This window comes from Portunus trituberculatus, chromosome 45, assembly GCF_017591435.1.
Source record: "Portunus trituberculatus isolate SZX2019 chromosome 45, ASM1759143v1, whole genome shotgun sequence".
Lineage (NCBI taxonomy): Eukaryota > Metazoa > Arthropoda > Malacostraca > Decapoda > Portunidae > Portunus > Portunus trituberculatus.
In genome coordinates this window covers 7,930,349-7,953,346 of record NC_059299.1, presented here as the reverse complement: position 1 = coordinate 7,953,346, position 22,998 = coordinate 7,930,349, and the positions used below count along the sequence as shown (strand labels likewise).

The following is a 22,998-nucleotide window of genomic DNA, read 5'->3' as shown; positions in this document are numbered from 1 at the left end:
CTAAATGCCTTTCTTTATCTCCATTCTCCTCGCTTCGCCCTCACCGCCCCACCCAAACCACAGGCTGCGAGGAGGCACCGGACGCTGCCAATCTGAACATAATGTGGCCGTCTGGACTGGTGGACATTATACTGAGCAAAGTGACCGTGGACTGCCTTGACGACTATTACAGTGAGGAGAACCTTGTCAGCAACACCACTGTGGCGCAGTGTACCGGGGACGGCTGGTTTGTTCTCAAACCCTGCGTCAGAGGTGAGGAAGGTCTGGGAAAAATGGCGCGATATTGGAAAAGTGATTATCTATCATAATAAAAGCAATCATACAAAGACGATTAGGTTTTTGGCGACTCACAATCTCTTCCAGTAATAAATTGTAGAGATGCGACTGTCACGTACACACAAATTGATTGTGACCTGCCGCCCCACTCACATCTCATCGCTTCTAATGTGTTCTTGCGTTCTAGGCTATAGTTAGCCTGAATAGAACAGACAACCTTTAGAGGGCAAATCGGGCACTGTACTGATATCCTGTCATTGAAATTTGTTACTTGTGGTTTCACTTAGCAAATCAGATAAGGCACGTATTAGCCTTGAGTACGTTGCTATATACACTGACCTAAAAACACACCAGCACCTTGCACAGTCCACATTGCCACACAGACACAAGGAATCCCTCGCTCTGCTCACCGACACCAATGTCCCTCCTTACCTCAGTGTGTGCGGAGACTCCACAGTTCGGGGACGTGCCTATTGACTGGGGGACGAGAGGGCGGGGAAAGGTGAGCCAGGAAGTGAGCCTCGACTGCCCGGAAGGATATCGGAACAATGACAGCCTGCCCTCTTCCACCACCACCGTTAGCTGCACCTTGCACGGCTGGGTCAACCTGGATGAGTGTGTTAAGGGTAAGTGACGCTCTCAAGAGAGACTAAGTGTGAAGCTTTACGAGAGTACTGTGTGGAGCTCTGCACAAGACTAGTGTCTGAAGATTTACAGGACGATTTTAGAGTTATACAAGACACTAATCATTGTGGCACGGTCTCTTTGCTCAAACTTCAAAGGCTATAAATATAAAGATGGTGTATGATTTTTTTTTTTTTTTTTTTTTTTTTTACGTAAGGAAGAGGGCCAGCCAAGGGCAAAAAAAAAGAAAGTTAGAAAAAAGCCCACTTGAGCGCTGGCTCTCCAAAGAGTACAAAAAGTGCCAAAACCGTCAGCCAGAATTAGGGGAGCAAATGCCTCGATACCTTCTTAAAAGAAGACAAATTGTAGGAATTTGGAAATACAGATGCAAGGAGGGAGTTCCAGAGTTTACCAGTGAAAGGGATGAATGATTGAGCGTACTGGTTAACTCTTGCATTAGAGAGTTGGACAGAATAGGGATGAGAGGAAGAAGAAAGCCTTGTGCAGCGTGGCCGCAGGAGGAGGGGAGGCATGCAGTTAGCAAGATCAGTAGAACAGTTACCATGAAAATAGCGATAAAATATAGAAAGGGATGCAACATTTATTATGCTGCATAAACATGAATATCTATATATATATATATATATATATATATATATATATATATATATATATATATATATATATATATATATATATATATCAAACTAAACGATTCAGAGAGTTACACTCTCTTCCAGCATGCGTGGAGGACCCAGACGCAGCCAGCATGAATATAAACTGGGAACCTCTGCTGGCAACACTGGGTACGGAAGTGGAGGTGGACTGCCTCGAAGAGCACTACAGTAATGAAACCCTGACCACCACCATCACCACCGTGCAGTGCGTGGAGGAGGGCTGGTGGGTCACTTATCCCTGTGTTAGAGGTGAGTTGTAGATACGAGTCTGCTTATACTGTTGTTACGGGTCAAGGAATTGGTCTAAATCACTAAAAAATGTAATGAAATAAAGCTTATTCAACTTGATGCTTATAAAAAAAAAAAAAAGATGGAGAAATTAGTTAAAACACTCATAACAAAAGATCTGATCAGGTTAAAATGGCCAAAAATTAAAGTTTTCACATTTCTTCTATTTATAAGTGAAAAAAGTTTATTTATAAGGTATTTGAACGAAAGGAATAGTCACAATAGTTACAATGTCTATATCGGAGAAAACACGATTAAAAACTACCTAAATGAATAACGAGAATAAATTTTGGCGTCTCTTCTCTGAATCCATATTATATTACAGTTTCAATACCAGTGTCTCTCTCTCTCTCTCTCTCTCTCTCTCTCTCTCTCTGTCAGTGTGCACGGAGAAGCCAGACTTTGGCAATGTTTCTGTCGAGTGGGAGGAGCGAGGACCAGGAAGAATGGGGGACAACATAACACTTGACTGTCCCGCTGGCTACCGAAGTACTGACCACCTGCACCTCAACACCACCCTCGTCACCTGCACCGACCATGGCTGGGAGAACGTCGATCCCTGTGTTAACGGTGCGCTGCGAGAAATGCGACTCTAACATGAAGATGCGATGCAATAAAGATGCGAGCGCTATTGACAATGATTACCATGACTTTTTGGACTTGTTTTCACTGCTGCTATTATTATTGTTGTTGTTGTCTAAAACCACCTAATTTCCGTCTTACAGTGTGCCTGGAGGAAGACCTGGGCGGCGTGGCAATAGAGGAAGAGGAGCTAGGCCAGTGGAGAGTGGATGAGGTGGTGGCACGCGCCTGTCCTGAGGACTTTCTTACCTTCAAGGAGGCTGTCAACGTCACTGACTTCATATGTACTGCCGAGGGCTGGACCAACCCTGACCCCTGCGTCAACGGTTAGGACACTTACATAAATAACAGGAAATCACATTATGTATTGGTACACAATGAACAGATAATAGAAAGAAAGAAAAAAAAAAAACACAAAGGAACTCAACATGTCACTAGAGCCTGCATGACACCCCATACAATCTTGCCATTTATCTTCCTGCCGTCCCCCAACCCTCGTTTACTAGCTAGTGGCCCCGTCCTCCTGTCATCCTACGTGACCCTATAATCCCACAGTGTGCCGCGAGAGGCTGTACCCGGTCAATGGAGAGGCCAACTGGAACCAAAGGATCTGGACGGCGGGGCACAAGCTGCTGGTGATATGTCTGTCGCAGCACCACGTGTCGTCCGATGTCTACTCCTACACCGTCCCCTGCACTGACTCTGGCTGGTACAACGTCAACTCCTCCTGCACCTACTGTGAGTATTCCTGTGTCCTCCTTACTCGTAATACTTTCTCTCTCTCTCTCTCTCTCTCTCTCTCTCTCTCTCTCTCTCTCTCTCTCTCTCTTGAATTCAACTTTTTTACTTAACCCTTTTCTAATATCTTTGGTAAGTAGAGCAGTTTTTTCTTGAATGAAATATTTAGTCTTCCATGGTATATTAATGTGATATCATGAAATGATTCCTTTTGGATATATGATGACATAATAATATTAAGGAAATCACATCATTTTACTAACTTCTTCACATCATGCCCATTCTTCATCTAATAATCTTCATCAAATATTCTCTACTTCTGTTGATACTATTTTGTTATCAAAGTAATGACATAATAATTCAATAAGCTTTCAGATAAGACTTCCATGACTGCCAAGAAGCATCGTTGATGCATGTCTAGAATGTAAACAATCAGTTTTGTTTTCAAAGAGCCAAGCTAACCCTTCCTTTACTCATAAGACAGCATTACCATCATCATCACCTCTTCCCTTCCTCTGACTCTGATGTGGAGAGAGAGAGAGAGAGAGAGAGAGAGAGAGAGAGAGAGAGTGTGTTGCTGCTGTAGTATGAGTGATGAATGTAAATATTCGCATCGTAAAAACACGCATATATTTGTAATTCTATGTTAAAAACATGTATATATTTATATGTACTGATGTTTTATTTTTACCTGTCAAATACATTTGAGTGTGATAAGAACCTTTATTTTGACCATAAGTGTAATGACGTTTTATTTTTTCCTGTCAAATACATTTAATTCTGATGAGAACCTTTATTTTGACCACAACTGTATTTTAGATGGTAAATAAAAAAAAATTAAATATAGTGCAGAAAGCGTATCTTTTCCTAATTTTCTATTGAAGCCGCACTGACACACTTCCCCCGACTATTAGGTAACGACAGCTATACATTAGTTGTACTAGTGTGATATACATAAACTCACGATAAGTGATGATTGTACTTGTTCTGGTTGGGATTTCAGCCCCGTAGTTCCTTTCTTACACGAGTTTGAGCAAAGATAACAGGCGTGTGGATTGTGGAACACCACACGGACGGACACACCAGGCACATTGGGAGTCTGGGAGAGGACTGCTGACTGCTGAGAGAGCTGAGATGAAGGAGAGGAGGAGACGTCAAGGATGATAGTAGTAGTAGTAATAGCAGTATCTTAGATTAGTGATAGGAAGGTAGAGTAATAAAAGTATATTATGATAGTAGTAAAATAGAATAGTTAAATGGACTGTCGTATCTTCTTTCTAGGAATTAATTTAGTGTTTTCAGAATACCTCCCTCCCGCTAGCCTCCATCCAGGACCTCTTACTCTCTCGCTGCTTGCCACTAGTCACTTCCCGCTTGGATTATTTCAAAACACTGGCCTTATATGTGTAGAAGAATAGGTTACACATAAAGATCCATAAACTGAGGAGCTGTAAATACTACAACACGAGAGTTCTCAATCAGAATCATCGCTGTTCTGCTTGGAAGGTGAGCAAGTGATTGAGAGGCGGTATTTGGTTGAGTGCATCGGTGATGCAGCTAGGAATACACGTAAAATATTTCAAAATTATCCATTCTATGAGAAAAAAAAAAAAAAAAAATGGATTACACGTGAAGATACATAAACTGGGGTTTCTAAATACTACGGCATGAAGGTTATCAATCAGTATTGTGAGTGGTTTAGTTGAAATACTTAACAGAGATGTTTTGGTGAATAGCCTACTCGAAACTTCACGAACCTACATGCACTAATATTTCTCATTTTTCAATCAATCTAAGCCTTATTTCAACCAATTACTGAACTCTGGTGCATGTTCATAACCCGCATGTCACTGATACACCTCTTATTTATTCATTTTTTTCAACGAACGCTAACCAGCAGAAAATGCCAAATTAGCTTCTTGTTCTTATGTTAGACGAGATTTCCGATTCACAGGCGGCATTTCTTAACATTATCTTGACATGATGAGATGGTTTAGTGAAGAGTATATTCATGCTGTGAGTGAGTAAAGAACATGGGGTGTGGTGAAAGAGGACAAAGCTTGAGGAAAGGTGGGGAAAGCGGCAGGAAGGGGCATAGAGTTTTGCAGGTGGGGAAGGAACAAGTAAAGAGGTAGGGACGGGAAGAAAACCCAGCAGATTGTGTCCGAAGTAGATCGAGAATTATAGACACTCCATTATACACCATCCTCGTCGTGTTATCGCGTTATGAGCCTGCAAAAATTTAATATTTTTAAGGTGCAATGAAGTTGAGAGTTCCTGAAGTTCGGAGAGGTCAATGGGGTATTAGTGTGTCAGGTAGGAATTCGAAGAGATGAGAAAGTTACGTTGCTGAGGTAATGCAGGGCCAGTTTTTAGTTGCCGATGGGAAGCAATGGGTGCAAAGTGTCAGCGATAGGTTTTGCGTTGGGAGTTGTGTTGCGTTGCGTGTTGTTGCGTTGTGTTGTGGTTTTGCGTGCGGGCGGGAGTGCTTTTTTTGAGTGTTGGCTAACTTTCTCTTCATTATCTTCCACTCACTTTTTTGAGTAAGTATTAAGACTCCTCGTGTAATTGAATGTCATTTTGTGGTCATTTTAGATTATTCAAGTTACAATATTTCTATGCAACAATACTAACGGTTGTCTCTCTTCCTCAGGTGAGTACCCCTTAACCAACCACTACGACGAGGGACAGGCGACGCTCGAGCTACGCTTCGTAAAGCTAAGGAAGAACGTTGTTTCCTAGGGCGATAGGCGGCTAGGCGTGGCTAGGCGACTGACCATGCTTCCTTTTCAGGTATTATATTAATGGTTACAGACTATTACTATTCCTTGCAGAGTAATGGCCTTGTTAGTGAAACAGTGACGGACGGTGCGAGGTGACTGCAGTCAGTGCAGTGCTGGTGGAGGATTGCAGTGCTGATCTTGGAGTGTTTGTTCAGGTGAGTGTCTACAGGTAACAGTTCTCCTAACCCTTTCCTTTCCAGGTGGTGTTTACAGGTCAATCAGGTTCTAAATACTTTCCCTTGCCGGTCTTGTCACAGGTAACTCGTGATACGTACAGCTAGGTAACGCGCTTGAATGTGCTAATCCCTTTCTCTTGCAGGTGTTAGGTGCTAACCACTTTCCTTTGCAGGCGTTAGGTGCTAACCACTTTCCTTTTGCAGGTGTTAGATGCAAACCACCTTCCCTTGCAGGTGTTAGGTGCTAATCACTTTCCTTGCAGGTGTTAGGTGCTAACTATCATCCCTTGTAGGTGTTAAGTGCAAAATGCATTCCCTTGCAGGTTTCACAAAAGAGTAAGGGCAGGTAACTCGCTCATAACCGTTTCCTTCACAGGTATTATAGGTAGTAATTACTCATTAAACTCCCTTGCTCAATGCTCGCAAAACCAGGAAGCAATGAGCAGCTGGCCACTATGACAACACCCCCGTTGAGGGGCTAGTACTCACTTGGGTCTTCTTCAGATGTTTTCTTTCTTTATATACTTTTTCCTCTTCTATTTCCTCTTTACTCTTTCCTTCTTTTTTGTTCTTCTCCTTCTCTCTTTCTCCTTACCTCTCATTCCTTTCTTTCCTTCCTACCTCCCTCCCTATCTTTCCTTTCTTTTCTTCTTTTCCTTCTTACTTTTCATTTCTTTTCTGCCTACCTCACCTCTATTCTTTATCCTCTTTCCTGCCTTTTCCCTTTTCCCCTTTCCTTTTGTTCTTCCTACCTCTCCTTCCTTCTTTCCCTTTTCTTATTCCTATCGGTCTTTCTTTCTTTTCTACCTCTTTTCGTTCCTACCTCTTCTTTTTCCTTCAATCTACTTCCTCTTCATCCATACTCCTCCTACACCTCCTCCATAGTCGTGTTCCCCGTAACACACACACACACACACACACACACACGGCCCGGTAGCTCAGTGGTTAGAGCGCTGGCTTCGCAAGCCAGATGACCGGGTTCGATTCCCCGGCCGGGTGGAGATATTTGGGTGTGTCTCCTTTCACGTGTAGCCCCTGGTCACCTAGCAGTGAGTAGGTACGGGATGTAAATCGAGGAGTTGTGACCTTGTTGTCCCGGTGTGTGGTGTGTGCCTGGGCTGATCAGGCCTATCCGAAGATCGGAAATAATGAGCTCTGAGCTCGTTCCGTAGGGTAACGTCTGGCTGTCTCGTCAGAGACTGCAGCAGATCAAACAGTGAATTACGCACACACACACACACACACACAGTCTTCATACTTTTTCTTTAGACTCATTTGAACTTTGCAGTCTGGTACATTTTAATCCTTAACATCAGCCTAATTTACCATTGTTGTACTGCACATAATAGAACAATAAACCATGCAATCTGTCTACGGTATCCATTAATCGATTCACCTCCATCACTATCATGCCTTGGTTCAGCTATTCGTCCTCTTGTTTGTTCTTTCATCTATCTGATTTTTTTCACACTTTTTTCTTCTGCATTTATGTTAACTTCTGTGGGGTTTTTTCTAACCGAAGTTTTCACCAGTTTCTCTCTGTTCAGGACGAAATTACTTATCATTTCCTGGTAGTTTTTTTTAACTTGTCCTGAATTAATTTGCATGTTTTCCCAAAAAATCTTTACTATTTTTTCCCCTTTTAAACCCCCAACAACTATCTATGTACCTAGTACCTACCGTACCTATTTATCAAGCAAACAAATGGACTATCTATTAGTATATCTATCTATATATCTACCTATTTATCTATCCAACAAGCTAACTAACTAGCTAGCAAACCAAATAAACAAACAAAGCTATTTATCTATTTATCTATCTACGCATCCATCCATCTATCTCTCAGTATTCAGAAACGCTTTGCTCTCTCACCATGACTTTTCCGAGGCTACAAAGATTTACTAGCATTTTCAAGAGTGTTTCTTCAGTTGATTGTATAGAAATCTTGTAACTCTGCCTCTAGAACCATAGAAATACATTAAGAAACTCGTGTAAACTTAGATAAAAAGCTTTTTGAAATAATGCTTTTGAAGTGCAGAAACGTATGAGAATAAGAACCCAAGACCGACCACATAAGATAAGATCAAGATCGCCATCCGCCGCCTCACCAAAACAAACCCATCTCGTGCCTGACCCTTCCTTCACCATCACCACCATCATCACCACCACCCTGCCACTGTACCTCCTGATGGGTAATATACTCTGCTCATCACCTGGGAGACTGTAGCTGTTTTTATTTGGTCATTGGCTCGTTTTTGTGCTCCGGTTTAACTTATAATGGGGAGATGAAGTGTAAAGTTGATATGCATTCAATTTATCCTTACCGCTCATTATTTCTTTTCCAGGTTTGTGGGTCAATGAGTTCCCTGGAAGCCCTGGGTAGCTGCTATACCCAACAGGCCAGGCAGAGATTAGGGCCACACCATGGACGCAGATCCCGTGCAGGCCTTCCACCGGGCGGCAGAGCAGGGCGACCTAACCAGTGTGCAGACCTTCTTGAATGCCGGTGAGCATTCAAGAAGGTCACTTTTGAATAGTAATGCTGGCATGTGTTTCCTAATGTTTTATAGGGCCAGTCCAGTATGGCAGTACAAAAAAGGCAGTAGTAGAAATAAAAAGCTGCTCTCCTTATAGTGACAATGTTCATCTTGACAGGTCTTGATGTAGACTGCCCTGATCACGACAACAACACAGCACTGCACATTGCTGCTGCCAATGACCATGAGGTACTGGTGTCCTTCCTGTTGGAGCACCAAGCAGACTGTGAGGCAACCAACAGTTTAGGATGGACACCCCTCATGCAGGCAGCCCGACACGGTCACATGGATGTGGTAGTGCTGCTGGTGCAGGCAGGAGCAGCCGTTGACAGGCGTAACAGGCTGGGTGAGTCTGAACTAAGGAGTGGTGCTGGTAATATATCTCTTAAGTTCTTAGAGAAGTAGCATTCAAAGTGCAGGTGAGAAAATTTGTAAATTTATCTCATCTTGTCAGATGAGGTTATCATGGTCACTCTTCTACCAGGGATGACAGCGCTGATGCTGGCCTCAGTTAGTGGGCATATGGGCACAATACGAGAGCTGATCGATGCCAACGCCGACTTTGATCCCGAGCCGTCCATTGCCACCTGTCAGTTGACGCCGCTCATGATAGCAGCGCAGCATGGTAATGACGCCTGGTGCGCCTCTACCTCGACAAGGGAGTCAGTGCCAACAAGGCCACTCCAAGCACAAGTAAGAGCTCAAACACATGTGCCGGCATGTTTGTCTGCATTGCAGGCAAGTGTTGCAAGAAGTTGCAGGCCACATTGTATGAACTTGTTTGTGAAAAGAATTCTTGATAAACTTGCCACTCCAGACTGACAGTAGTTCACAAAAGTCTGGCCATTAACTCCTACAGGCATCACTCCCCTGATGTTCAGTGCTGCTGGCGGTAGTCTGTCCACTGCACAGATCCTGCTGGACCGAGGAGCCGACCCCAACACCCTCAGTGCCTGTGATATCACTGCCTTGGACGTGGCCATTATATGCAATAGGACCGATATTTCAAACTGCCTTCAGGAGAGAACTAGTCACCACAAGAAAAAAGGTAATTTTCTTTCCAAGTAGGCCTTTTGTTTCTCTTTCTATCTGTATATTATATAGCTGGGTATTTTAATATTTATGCCACATTAGCCTAACTACAAACATCAGACTGCAGTAGTGCCCTCCAGCTTCCAACAACTGATCCTTTTGACCTCAGGTGCACTGTGCGACATCATGGATGCCTCACGACGTGGGGACTTAAAAGCAGTGCAGGAGATACTGTTGGCTGATCGAACCCAGTGCCAAGTACCTACAGCAGACGGTGCCACACCCCTGATGGTTGCAGCAATGATGGGGCACAAGCAAGTAGCCCAGGTGTTGGTGCAGTATGGAGCTCATCTGGATGCTCAGGATCACAAAAATGGTTGGACTGCTTTAATGCAAGCCATCTACCACAGGTGGGCAGCTGCTTCATGCTGTGACACAGATTACTTGTTTTAAGGTTCAGTTTCAATTCATATCTTCATGCTCTCATTTTATGTTGGAGTTGCTGAAACATGGAAAGTTTATAATTCATATTTCAGCAAAGCTATTCCATATAACAAGGATAGAAAGTTGTTAATTCAGTGATTTTGTTTTTCATACAAAGTAAAAAAGTAGTGGTAGAAGTAGTGGTATCTTTCTTTTTGCTTTTTGGTTGCCAGGACTTTCTAAGACAAAGCTTAACACACTTGAAAAATGCTCATTGAGTACAAATATATCTGCTCTGACTATCTACGTACTCATTTTCATTTTCATATGCTTCTCCAGACAGACCAACATGGCCAAGTTTCTGGTGCAATGTGGTGCAGACATTGGCAAGGTGACTCACCGCGGCTACACTGCCTACGACTTTGCCACTGAGATGCTGGACACTGAGATGATGCGAATCTTTGTTGAGGCTCAGGTGAGTATATTTAATCTGCTTCTTGTTTTCATCTTATTGATTTCATCGTATTGACATTTGGCAATAATCTATGGAAAATTACATACTTAGATTGAAAATTATGTGTTTTTTTATTGCTGCTGAACTCCAGAGATGAAAGGTAAGATGCAAAAATTTATAAAATATTACAGATAAAAGCACTTACATATGATGCATTTTTGTTACAAAGGTGTGAAACCAGGAATGGATCAGCTGAAGATAATAAAGTAACAACCAATTGTGACACTCACAGATGAACTCACTGGGTCTTGGCTCCCCTGCTTCCATTGGCCAGCCAACCAAACACCTTTCTGATGGGTCCTCCAAGCTGGGACTCAAACATTGGTGGAACAGAGTCTCCAACAAGTATTTTCTCTCTTTTTTATTGGATGACTTAACATTGTGTCTTGCTCATACTCAGATGTAATTAAGCAAAATAAGGAGTTGAACTTCCCTCAAATCACCAGTACTATCAAATGTTATTGCAGTGTCAATGATTGTCTCTTACAGGTTCAACAGAGTGAAGCCCCAGAGACTCCCACCATCCCCTGAACCAGACAGCCTTGGAGACCTGAGCCTGGTGCCTCCTCTTACACCCATACAGTATGACCCTGTACTGCCACAGGAGGTACGCCTGCCGCCAATCATGGTAAGCATTGAATATGATGATTCTTGCTTTTTTTTTTTTTTATCTGATTGTAGAATTGAGATATTTTCCATCCTTTGTAATGATTGTGTGAGCATTATGCTATAAAAACCAAATGTAGTAGTAACATCATGAGTGATAAGAGGCAGTTGTAAAAGAATATTTGTATTTTAAACCATACTTTTAAAGGATCCACCTCTCTTTTCCAGGACTTTGGGGCCAATAGCATCCATGTACTGGACACCCTGAAGAGCATGGTGCCTCCTCACATCTCCTCCACAGATGAAAAACCAAACTTGGCTCCCAAGGCCATGCGTCCTGGTCGCAAAATGCTGCCAAAGGGTGACATGGAGTATCCTCGCCATGCAACCAACTCCAGACTTCTCAAGTGGAGCATGGGGAGTGGGGGTCCATCCCCTGGCTCCTCCCTGTCTGGCCCAAGCCCTCAGTCTTCAGGCAAGTGCATCATTAAATTGCCAAGGATTCTAATAGTGATTATAAGTTTGAGTGGAAACTATCCTTTTTTCATCTCAGGTACTGATGGAATGCAGTGATGACACAATATAGATATCAGCTGTGAAATGCCAGTCATGATGCCAAAGATGCCATGCATGCTGACTGCTCTGTAAGTTGTTTTCTAAGGACAACTTTACTTTCTCAGGGGAAGCCAGAAGTCTAGGAAGTTTGCTGAAGGTGAAGGGTGATCGCACTGCTCACATCCGGGAACATCTCCACAAGAAGAGTGACAATGAAGTGCTAGTATCTTCCCTGGACAGCGGAGGCTCTGGAGGATCCTCTCTCAAGACGGTTACCTCTTCCAAGTCTTCAAAATCCTCAAAGTCTTCTCGCTCCACTTTGGTTCCTCCCGAGCCTGGAGCAGAACAGGAGCCCAGTCCTGCAGCTTCAGCCCCCCTCACCCTTAGCCTGGGGTCAGGCCAACTTGCAGAGGTGCTGCAGAAGCTGTCCCTGGACCAGTATCTGGAGGTATTTCTAGAGCAGGAAGTGGATCTTGATGCATTCCTTGAGCTCTCTGATACTGACCTGAGAGACTTAGGCATCAACTCCCCCTCTGCCAGGCATGACATCCTGGCTGCCAGTGCCTGCTTGAGGGCTCAGCTCCCTCCATCCTAGTTATCACTGTCATTGCCACACAAGTCATGTAAAATAAGGTTTTCTAGAAAATGCTAAGATTTTATGCCTTCTACTTAAATTTTAGAAATATAGGCTACTACTTGAGATTTTTTGTTACTAGTAAGTGATATCTCTCTCTCTCTCTCTCTCTCTCTCTCTCTCTCTCTCTCTCTCTCTCTCTCTCTCTCTCTCTCTCTCTCTCTCTCTCTCTCTCTCTCTCTCATAGTGGAACCGATACAAGTGTGTGAAGCAGGACACCTGGCTGTACATTGCTTTTTTGTTCTGTGTTCAGTGATAAGCCTTTTGTCAGAGCAGTAAGCAATTGCCATATCAGTGCAGTGTATGTTCAGTCATTTTGTTAGCTTTAATTCACTATCTGTTGCATGTTGTAGATTAAAATTTGTTTGGATGTTTTGCTAAGTACTTTGATTTTTAGTGAGATGGGTCAGTTGCTGTGCAAATGTATCCGATATTTCTAAATATATGTTTTAATTTCTTATTTGTAGTATTTACTCATACACCAAACTCGAAGTACGTATTTCATTTGCTAGTGCTTCTCTAATGCTATAGTAAAACAAAATTTCTCTCTCTCTCTCTCTCTCTCTCTCTCTCTCTCTCTCTCTCTCTCTCTCTCTCTCTCTCTCTCTCTCACACATGTAAAATAATCAAATACCTCACTCCCTCAGTAAATTGGAAGCAGTGAACCGTACCATTATCTTGTAGGGGATTTCACCAGAAAGCCTCACAATCATGGTTCCTGAAGCTGTCTTCTGATAAGGGGCTTGAGATAAGGTAAGATAACTGATGTCTTTTTTTTTTTTTTTTTTTTTTTTTTTACTATGTCATATCTAGGACGAGATACAACAGGGGACAAGATCAGTAACTGAGTGAACGTGGCACAGACAAGCAACATTTCAGCCTGCAATACTTTATGGTAAAACTGTATTTAGCACTATATTGCTCATATATGATCCTTTGGCTGCTAATTAAATGTATCTTCCCTTAATCACTATTCACTCTGAGGCATCTCTGTTAGTTCTATATCCACCTCCAATCTTTAAATTGCAAAATCTACTTATTATCTTTAATCCCCTTCCCTCTTGTAGATGCATATAGAAATTTTGTGCATTACTTCTGGTGCTGTTAATTGTTTCATACTGCAGTTAATGTAATGATTTCCAAGCTTGACATTGTCATGCTGTTGCTATTTGTACCTTTCACAAAACACAGTAAATTGCAAATACTGAAATTTTTTTATCTAGTTAACCATTTTAATGCCTAATCTAAAGTATATCTGTTAACTAGTCAAAGCTTCAGTGAAAAGTATGTTTATTCTTTCATTACAAAATCCATAATGAACAAATCCCCATTTCTCATGTTCTATGTTAACTTAGATTGCTTCTTTCTGTATTGTTGATAATCATGACAAAAGTTCTTATTTTCTTTTTGTAGTGCCGAGTTGAACCTTAGGACAGCCAAAAGAAACATTCATCTTGCAGTACAGTGGAAATTCACAGATGACAAGACATGGGGGGGGAGGAAAAAATAAACAGTACATTACACAAGTGATACCACAAAATTACTTCACTGCAAAGAGTAACTAACAGTGACAACAGTCAAGTTGTGCCCAGCGAGAGGACAATAAGGAGTAGCAAAGGAGAATCAAACAAAAAACTGCAAAGGTTGGGTGTTGATTTTATAAGTAATAAAAAAAAAAAAAAAAAAAAGGAGGATATCACAACCAGTGGACCCAGGCACTCCACAAGTAACCTCCCCCAGCTTTATCTCCTCCACATCACCACCTCCACCACAACCATGGGGATTATTTCTCGCTGCTTCTGTGACCCCTTCAAGCTGACCTATGTCTCCGCTATCGTCACCAGTGTAAGTATATGTATGCTCTATCTGATAACACAGTGAATGTGTGACGAGGACAGCAGCTGCTTCATGCATTCTGTATTCTCAAATTTTTCATCTCTTATCTACATTACATTTAACAGATTCTAGTGTATACATTGGTGGGATTTTCAAGGTTATTTCCATGATTGCAGTGATAGTTTATCTAATGTTCTACCTCATGAGTAGGAAGAGAGCACTCATTGATGTCTGACTTTTCTTCTAAGCCCTCAAAATTTGTCATAGTTTACATTAAAAACACAAAACGTTTCAAAACATTAGTCTTGTATGTTTTCCTCATGGTGCCTTCATTGAACTATTAGGGAAAATGTGAAAGAAAAAGACAACACACATTGATACTTCGCCATTTGTCGAGTGGTTTAAAGTTGCCTACATGTCACCATGATATCCAGGTTCTAGGTGGTTACACCAGAGATGAGCTTGGATGCTGATATGGGCCCTAATATGGGTACCACTATAAGTAAAATTGCCTGCACAACTAATGGGTGGAAGCTTAACAGCATTTCCAATAGTCCAATAGTCCAATAGGCCAATACAAAAATAAATAAATAAATAAATGAATAAATAAATAAACAAATAAATAACTTAGTATGAAGTCCACCAGAACAAAAGTAGCTACAAGTGGATACAAACACAGGCAGTCACCATTGCAGAAGCTTCTTGACGTTATGGGAAAATATAGCAAAAATGGACACAAAAAATTACTTATCCTTATCTAATGAGTTGCCCAATGGTGATAAGAATATCCCCCCTCCCCATTCACCACCCCACCCTCTCTCTCTCTCTCTCTGGTGAAGTAATTACATGTGCTATCTATTCCTACAGATAAAAGATATTGAATTCCCCAAAGCACTTCTTCCGACCATGATGGCGAGCTAACAACTGTCCACGTAAACAGGAGCCACTTCCTCTCCGCCTTTACTCATTAATTCACTCTGACTCACTCTTCACTTACGCTCAGACACTCAAGCTTCACTCACTAGGCCATTTTCACTTATGAATTTACTCACTCACAATTTTGCTATTTAAATATACTTGCTTTTATCATTTGTTTCATATAATTTTACATATTGGGTTGAATCAAGCATGTAATATATATCCGGTCTCTTAAGCAAACTGTAATTAGCTATACTTAAAGTTCATATGTAGATAACTTAATTTCTATGCATGCTTTCTTATTTATATTCATTTTCCCATATGCTGTACACCTATTTCTAGAATTTAAAACGTTAGAGTGAGTCACGTTCATAACATCCCGTCAATTAATAAGAAACTTTCATAATTTAAGTTCGTGTACATGTATCCTCTTTTCTCACACTAATAATCTACGTGTGTGTGTGTGTGTGTGTGTGTGGTGCAGGTGGAGGCCGTGGTGTTCGGCGTGCTCAACATCGTGCTCATCTGCATGTACACGTGTACCATCCAGCCGCCCTCGGAGGTGGCACTCGGCTTTGACAAATTCTGGGCCTACTACTTCTTTGGTGAGTCTCTTATATATTCACTATTCAGTAATTACTAATCTTCTGTGACACATTTCCTGAACATTGCAAAGGCTCCAATTGAAGTTTCACGGGTTTTCAAGGGTGTTTTCATGGTTCTCGTGACAGATTAACAAGATTTTTCCTCTAGTAACTGTAGGAACACTCTTGAAAATCCATTTAATCATCTGTTGCCTTTGAAACTATAGTCGTGGTGAGAGAGTAAAGTAGCTCTGAATAAATAATCTCAATAAGCTTATCAATCACTTCATAATTATCAATCACCTCGCGTTTTCTATTACACGCCAGACAAGGAGAACTGCGAAAACAAGGGCATGAACAGCATTCCAGATTGGACGAACTATAACTTTACACTCACGCCTGAGGAGAGATCCCTTACCACCCCTTACGACAACTTCATCTACCAGTGCATTTACCTCGCCCTTCACGGTGGCTGGATCCTCACTGGCATTATTCTTATCTACGGTAAGGTCTGGTGCGTGTGTAAGGGCATATGTAACTGGGTCGAGTCAGCATGTATTACGAAAAAAAAAAGAAAAAAGTTAGGGTTTTTGAGGTAGTGAATGAACAAAATGCTGGTTCTTTGGTCCGTGTTCCCACCACCACCTGTCTCCAGTGGGCTGAATTGTCTGATTATAAATGCATTATTATTATTATTATTATTATTATTATTATATATTTTTTGTAATAGCGAGATGAAAGTGCAATTTTAATAATGGTATGTTTTTCTATCGATCTATACTGATACAATAGTCAATGATAATGGTAATGGTGATGGTGGTGATGATGGTAATGACGATGGTGACGGCTCTACAGGTAACGCCAGGAAGAGATGGGGTTACTACCTCCCATGGCTGCTGGTGACTACGACTATTCTGGTGATGGACATCACTATCTCGGCCTTCTGCATTCAGGATTTGGTGGTGAGTTCACGTGTGTGTATGTGTGTGAGGGAGGGGGATGTGCTGAACTAAGGAGGAATGTAAGCGTTAGTTGCGTCAAATTTCTTACAAAAAAAGAATATGATAATTTTCATAAGCGTCTCCAATTCTCGAAGAATATTGCCATGGTCTCTATTATCATTACTTCATAATATCTTTTTACCCCAAATTGTTAGAGAAAAACTATAAGGATAAGTGCTAATGTCCTCCTCCTCCTCCTCCTCCTCCTCCTCCTCCAGGCAATTGATGCAGACCGCTACGTGAGTGCAATGTTCTTTATCTTAGTGTTGTACTTCCGCGTGTTCTTCATCTGGTTCATCAACATGTCCCAGTACGCCAGCGCCTGCAACGCCTTCTGCAAGTCCCGCCACAAGAGGGCCAAGCAGGAGCACACTAGGCAGGTAAATAAACACCCTCCCTTCGTCATAAAAAAAAAAAAAGTGAACGGGAAATGATACCCCAAAGAGGCTAAATTCTCAAATCTTTTTAGTCGTGGTGAGAGAGCAGAATGTTTCTGAATATGGGCATTAATCTCTTCAGTACCATGACACGTTTCCATATTCATTCTGCTTACTATATGGTGATTTTATACAGCTTCAGAAACTTGTGTGGGGATTAAAATAGTGAAGACTCTGGCCATCAATCTTCTGACCTTCATAAACCCTTCCTAATGTAAATAAAATCGTCTAATCATGCCCAAAACTCTTAGTAGAAATGCGTTCCAGTACTGATAGGGATAAGAGGGAAAAAAGGCACAACAAAGGTTACCAGACACTTAAAGAAAACGGAGAGTCAACAGAATTCTTTTACGCAGAAAATGGCAAAGGCTCACGCTCAGGAGATAGCACGGGCGGAGGCGGCGACGGAGGCCAGGGTGAGGGCACAGATAGCGGAACAGCAGGCGGCGCAGGAACAACAACGTGCAGCACAGGAGCAGCAGCCTAGGCGCAAGATACCGTGAGTCACCGCTCCTTAACATCACCAGGGACCTCCTCCTCTTTCTCCTCCTTTTGTAACTAAGATCATCTTCAATCTGCTACTCTTTTCCTCCTCCTCTTCCTCCCACGCTTTTTTCTACTGTCTCTACCCTTTTCCTTCTGCTACTCTCTCTCTCTCTCTCTCTCTCTCTCTCTCTCTCTCTCTCTGGTCGATAGTTTTCATGGGAAATTAGAAGGTTTTTACTGTGGGAGTCCTATACAAGTGCTGGTCGATGATTCTGTCAACAAACTGGTGTAGCTTTGATCTTATTGGTGTGATTTGTCAGGCGTGTGTTCATTCATTATAGGGAACTTAGCTTTACGTTAGTTCAGTGCCGTGAGGTGAAGTACATTAGTATCCTGAGGAACATTCAAAATAAATCAGCTGGTGACCTTTAAGAATTTTGATTGAGTTAACTTAAGAGGGATTTCCAAAGTTAGTGTGCAAGTTATTGTCGTTATCGGAATTTTTAAAGTCAAATGGGTTTAAATTAGAAACTGTGATTATTGTTTATGTATATTACGCTTAGAGTGTTCACCGCTAGTGTGCAATTCCTTTGTAGGGTCAAATGCTATAGTGATCAGAATATTACATCATTATATTTTGTATCTGAAGTATTTCTGGATCAGTTATATAGTCTGGAGTGATTTATTCTGATTGCTTAGATCATGTAATCCTAATTTAGCATTTATTAGTGTAATATTACATAAATCTCCATTAGAGGTTAGATTAAAAAAACTCTCATATGTGTTTACCTGTAACCTTTTTGTTTGACGTTTGTACAACTATCGTGCTTAATAAAATGATCCCTGACACACATGATCTCTTTATCAACATGCTCTCTTGCGTCAATTGTAGAAAAGTAAGCACCTCGTCCCCCCACTCCCCCCCCTTTCTCTCTCTCTCTCTCTCTCTCTCTCTCTCTCTCTCTCTCTCTCTCTCTCTCTCTCAAGAGTATAATTCCCGGACCTCTATACATTTAACAGATACACAAACTAACTAACCAAAATACAAAGACACGAGATCATCCTAGATAGCTAAATTAATATCTGCAGATATGAAACTGATGCTACTAGATTATTTGTGAGTTACCTATAGCTGTTACGGAGCCAGTCGCTTTCTGGGATCTCTCCCTATATATATATTCCCTTTTGTTGTTTAAGATTTAGACTATGCATTTTCTTTTTAACATTACTGGTATATATATGTAATCTTATAATCCGGCACAATATGACCTTTGGAGTTGCGGCGCCATGAAGAGTTTTTCTTCTAATTACTTCCCACCAACAGGCCACCAGTACCCAAGAAACCCGCGGCGCCGCCAGAACTACGTCCCTTCAGTTACCTCAACCCAGCCTACCGCCCCAACGATCCAACAGACGTGGAGGGCATGAGAGCCAACCCCACCGTGGCCCCAGACATTCCTCCGAAGCCCGTGAAAGTGCAGCAGTTGGCCGGCCCTTACTTCCCTGACGACGGGTACAGCAGAGAGAGACATCCCGAGGGACTCCAGAGACGCTACGATTCAATGAGGAACTACAGAACTCAGGACCGCCACCCAGCTCTCCGTCGGTTCTCCTCCACCCGCGGCCATCCGAGTTATCCCCAAGCCACGCCTTACGTCCCCGCCCCAGACTATGACATGACGATGAGGCCACGACCGTCCAGTAATCAGAGTGAGTATGATGTGCAGTTAGATTGTTTACTACATTGCGGTGGTAATTCTAACCCTGCTTCTCTTTCCGTGACTCATAACGCTTCTATAGGGCAGGGACAACCATATTTAAACACTCTATACCGTAAAGTTGCGAGTCAGGCATACCAAACTCCCTCAGAATCGTTCCCCCATAACCTGATTCCAGTAAGTCCTAGTCGTCCCTCGCCAATACTCTACACTCAGACAGCGAACCGGACACACCTACAGATCTACACTTCCGACACGGACGAAGACTCATTGCAGGGTGAACAAGAGGAGAGATTAGTCTTCGGTGGAGTCTTTGTTCCCTTACATAGCCGCAAGTTGACTTTGCGAATATCCAATAGTTTTCTGAAGGCCAAAGAGAGTGACGAGGAGTTACCGGAGAGATTTTGGGACGCTCAGTGGAGAAGCATGCGTGAAGAAAGAGCTAATTCAGCTCAGACTAATTTTTCTGCGGGAATGAATAGACATCAATCGCACTTCTCACATGAAAGGGATAAAGATTCAACTATTGCAATTGTCAAGGATAATGAGAGATTCTGGAACGCGCAGTGGCGAAGTATGCGTGAAGGAAGAGCTAATTCATCCAGAAGACAATTACCTGAAAGAACAAGTAGCTCTTTGTCGTATGTATCACATAAAAGAGACACAGATTCCACTGATGCTGTTCGCGAAGACAAAGATCGCGTTAGGAAAAATATGACCCCTGGTAAAGACTTAAAGCCAGTAAATGTAAACATCAGTAGTGGCAATGCGAACAAAAATAAAGCCACAGATACCTTGAACTCGAGCCGAATAATAAACGAAGCATCATTTAAAACTGCAACTGAAACCTCGAACAGACGTACTCTGGCAGTAGGAGGGATACGCAAGCACGGCCGTAGGAAACTGTCTGAAACTTATGCTGACGTGGTGTTGCAAGAATTGCATGGCCGAGCGTCTCCTTACCCACCTCGCCCTTGGTCTGTGTCCTCCGAGGATATGTTGCCTTCCAATCCTGCCTTCCCTATCAGACACAAAGCTTCCTGACTGTATGCTAACTGAAACCTTCCCATTTTTCCTCCTCTTTTTATTAAGTGGTGCTATGAGACCCTTCTATCACTGTGCTCTTCTATTTATTATTATTATTTAGTAAGAAGAAATAAGAAAATTTTGGAGTTTTGTGCAGTGAAAGTTACGGAGACAGTTGAGTTTGCATGCTTAGTTTACATGGTCAGTTTAATGGTCAGCTCATATACTCTGTTTCTCTCAAGTGTATTGACCGATTACTTCATTCAAGGGGAAGCTGAAGCACAAAGACACGTGTGAGTCACCTGTAGCAGTATTCTGACAGGTGATTCATTAGTAATAGATGTAAGGAAACTATCTTTTTTATTTTACTTTAGACTTGCATTAGGCCATTTAAATATACGCTGGTGATATTTTTCATACTCTGACTTGGGAAATACTCAACAAAAAAACAAAACTAGAAAATAAATAAGATGAATAACAATAGAAAAAACAACAACTAAGATTCGTAATAAAAAGTTTCTAAAGTTGAGTAATGGTTTCCCTCACCTGGCCGCCTCTTCACCTGTTTCAGATCACCTGCTGCGTCCCAACCTGTCCCCAAGATCCTCCACCAGCCGCCCCTACTACGCCGAGGACATGCCACCCCTTCCCCGCCACCGCCCACACCACCACGCCGCCCACGATCATCTGCCGCCGCTACGTGAAGACCCCAGCGTCCAGAAGACCCTGTATTACGTATAGCTTGGCTAAATATTTCACCTCGTATAAGTTAGTGTCGTGTTAGAAGTTAGAGTATATATGATAAACCTACCTAACCTAACCTAACCTAGTTTAATCCAATTTATCACTTTTTTTCTTATATACCTAAGGTGAAACTAATCTATCATCTTAGAAATCCAGCATGGACTACGTAATTCACAACCACAGTATTTTTCCTATCTCTCTAACGAAACCTAATTTGCTATCACATTTTTTTCTTATACGTATTTAACCCAACCTAATCTACAATACCTTTCTTAGTTCAGTCGCTCAAGTAGAAACGTTATGTAAATAGATTCCCTTTCCCTACACAGCCCCCTCTTACTATCTTTATTTTTTCATATCTGTTAGTATACCCAACGCTCAACACAACAACTATAGAGAAGTTTAAGATGTATAATATTCCTCGTCTTACATATCTTGCTGTCCGGTAAGTGTAGTGCGTCACAAACAGAGTGAACAAGTTAGCAGATATCAACACATTCTTCCTTTGTGTCTCTTTGTGCTCCTTTGTTTCTAAAGTGTGTGTAAACTTTTGTCTCCCTTCTAACGCTTAATTCTTTACATTGTATCCTCATCTCTTCAGTAACATGCTATGTACTTCCTTTTGTGGCATGAAGGAATGTGATTTTCAGTGTATTCATGTTCCTGTGCGTGTGTTATGAGGCATTGTTATGTCGTAAGAAAGTGACACGTTCTTTATGTTCATTGTTGATGAAGAGAGATGAGTAGGAACAAAAATTGTTCCTAGAGGTGTGTGTGTGTGTGTGTGTGTGTGTGTGTGTGTAATACTAGTTTCTCTTATCATTGCTTACGAAACGCTCCCTTATTATTTATCCAGTGAGTGAAATAGAACAAAACACTACGAAACATTAAAGGTTTTCCATAGTAAAGCAGAGAATATAATCACACGTCTTCCATAACAATAAGAACAATATTTATATATTTGTGAAAGGTGAAAATAATCAAATAATTTTCTATAACCTTGTTTCGTTCCCTGGATTACCTTTTATTGTTTCTATTTTTCACCCGTCCAGTAAATACTATCTGCAGTTTTAGATTAAGCAACCCACATTCTTATCTTTAACTGTAGAATGAGAGAGCGATAAGCTTTATTCTTACGTATATGTTAAGAAGGAAAATAAACTTATTAATTCGATCTCTTCACCAAATTCCAAAGTCCAGTCAACTCAGACGCAGGACACACACACACACACACACACACACACACACACACACACACACCATGCATATAACGATATGGTACTCGGTTTCGTCTGGTAAAGCGGCACAATAATTAATAAAGCCTTATGAGAATTTCAATAAATAACAAAATCGCCAAAATGCACTATAAGAAATTTCAACCTGCTTCCGTACAAAGAGGAAAGCAATTAATTATGAGTAAATCAGATGAATAGTTGGAAAAAAAAAGTTAGTTTATTCTGACTTAGAGAGCTTCGTCAGGTAAGAAATGTCACTATGCAAACAATTACGAGTGAAACACATCGATAAACTTAAAAACCCACAGGAACTCTACAGAAAAACAGTCTCCAATATTGCACGTAAAGCCCACAAATTATATCTCCCACTTTCTTTTACACTTCCTTTTCCCCGTCTCTCTCTCTCTCTCTCTCTCTCTCTCTCTCTCAAGACGCACACACAAACAATAACAGACAAGCAGGCCAAGGGAATCATATGAACACGGTATTCTCACCCTTACTGCTCGTGACCTTAAGACACGTTACAGCCCAACTCTCACACCCAAGGCCTTACAAAAATTTCTATAGA

General features: G+C 41.7%; 3 protein-coding genes and 1 non-coding gene across 5 annotated transcripts in view; all 4 read left to right on the top strand.

The window, feature by feature from the left end:
• The window catches only part of LOC123519252, a 40,619-nt gene extending 36,870 nt beyond the window's left edge, over positions 1-3,749 (top strand). The window contains exons 31-36 of the mRNA XM_045280382.1: positions 64-252; positions 714-902; positions 1,641-1,826; positions 2,247-2,435; positions 2,591-2,773; positions 3,003-3,749. Coding sequence (XP_045136317.1) covers positions 64-252; positions 714-902; positions 1,641-1,826; positions 2,247-2,435; positions 2,591-2,773; positions 3,003-3,298 — 1,232 coding nt within the window. The 3' untranslated portion in view covers positions 3,299-3,749. The remainder of the gene's footprint in view (positions 1-63; positions 253-713; positions 903-1,640; positions 1,827-2,246; positions 2,436-2,590; positions 2,774-3,002) is intronic.
• A 3,322-nt stretch (positions 3,750-7,071) lies between these two features.
• On the top strand, positions 7,072-7,144 carry Trnaa-cgc. The gene has a single exon. It is a non-coding gene; the product is annotated as a tRNA-Ala (tRNA).
• A 1,031-nt stretch (positions 7,145-8,175) lies between these two features.
• LOC123519433 (ankyrin repeat and SAM domain-containing protein 6-like) lies at positions 8,176-12,905 on the top strand. The gene is given in 12 exon segments (XM_045280726.1): positions 8,176-8,336; positions 8,490-8,650; positions 8,800-9,027; positions 9,166-9,315; positions 9,318-9,374; positions 9,541-9,729; positions 9,883-10,123; positions 10,476-10,611; positions 10,883-10,995; positions 11,140-11,278; positions 11,485-11,731; positions 11,937-12,905. Coding segments are annotated over 11 exon segments (2,052 nt in total). The 5' UTR covers positions 8,176-8,336; positions 8,490-8,568; the 3' UTR covers positions 12,407-12,905.
• Positions 12,906-13,257: 352 nt separating this feature from the next.
• Positions 13,258-22,369, top strand: LOC123519435 (adhesive plaque matrix protein-like). Of its 2 annotated transcripts, XM_045280729.1 has the most exons (9): positions 13,258-13,340; positions 13,859-14,290; positions 15,684-15,804; positions 16,111-16,287; positions 16,639-16,745; positions 17,003-17,164; positions 17,578-17,720; positions 19,032-19,417; positions 21,023-22,369. In XM_045280729.1, exons 2-9 carry the CDS (start codon positions 14,222-14,224, stop codon positions 21,190-21,192), a joined length of 1,335 nt encoding a protein of 444 aa, XP_045136664.1. In that variant the 5' UTR covers positions 13,258-13,340; positions 13,859-14,221; the 3' UTR covers positions 21,193-22,369. The 2 variants fall into 2 exon arrangements, with proteins under 2 accessions (XP_045136664.1, XP_045136665.1); XM_045280730.1 differs by lacking the exons at positions 13,258-13,340; positions 13,859-14,290 and adding an exon at positions 15,145-15,213.
• The last annotated feature ends 629 nt before the right edge of the window (positions 22,370-22,998 follow it).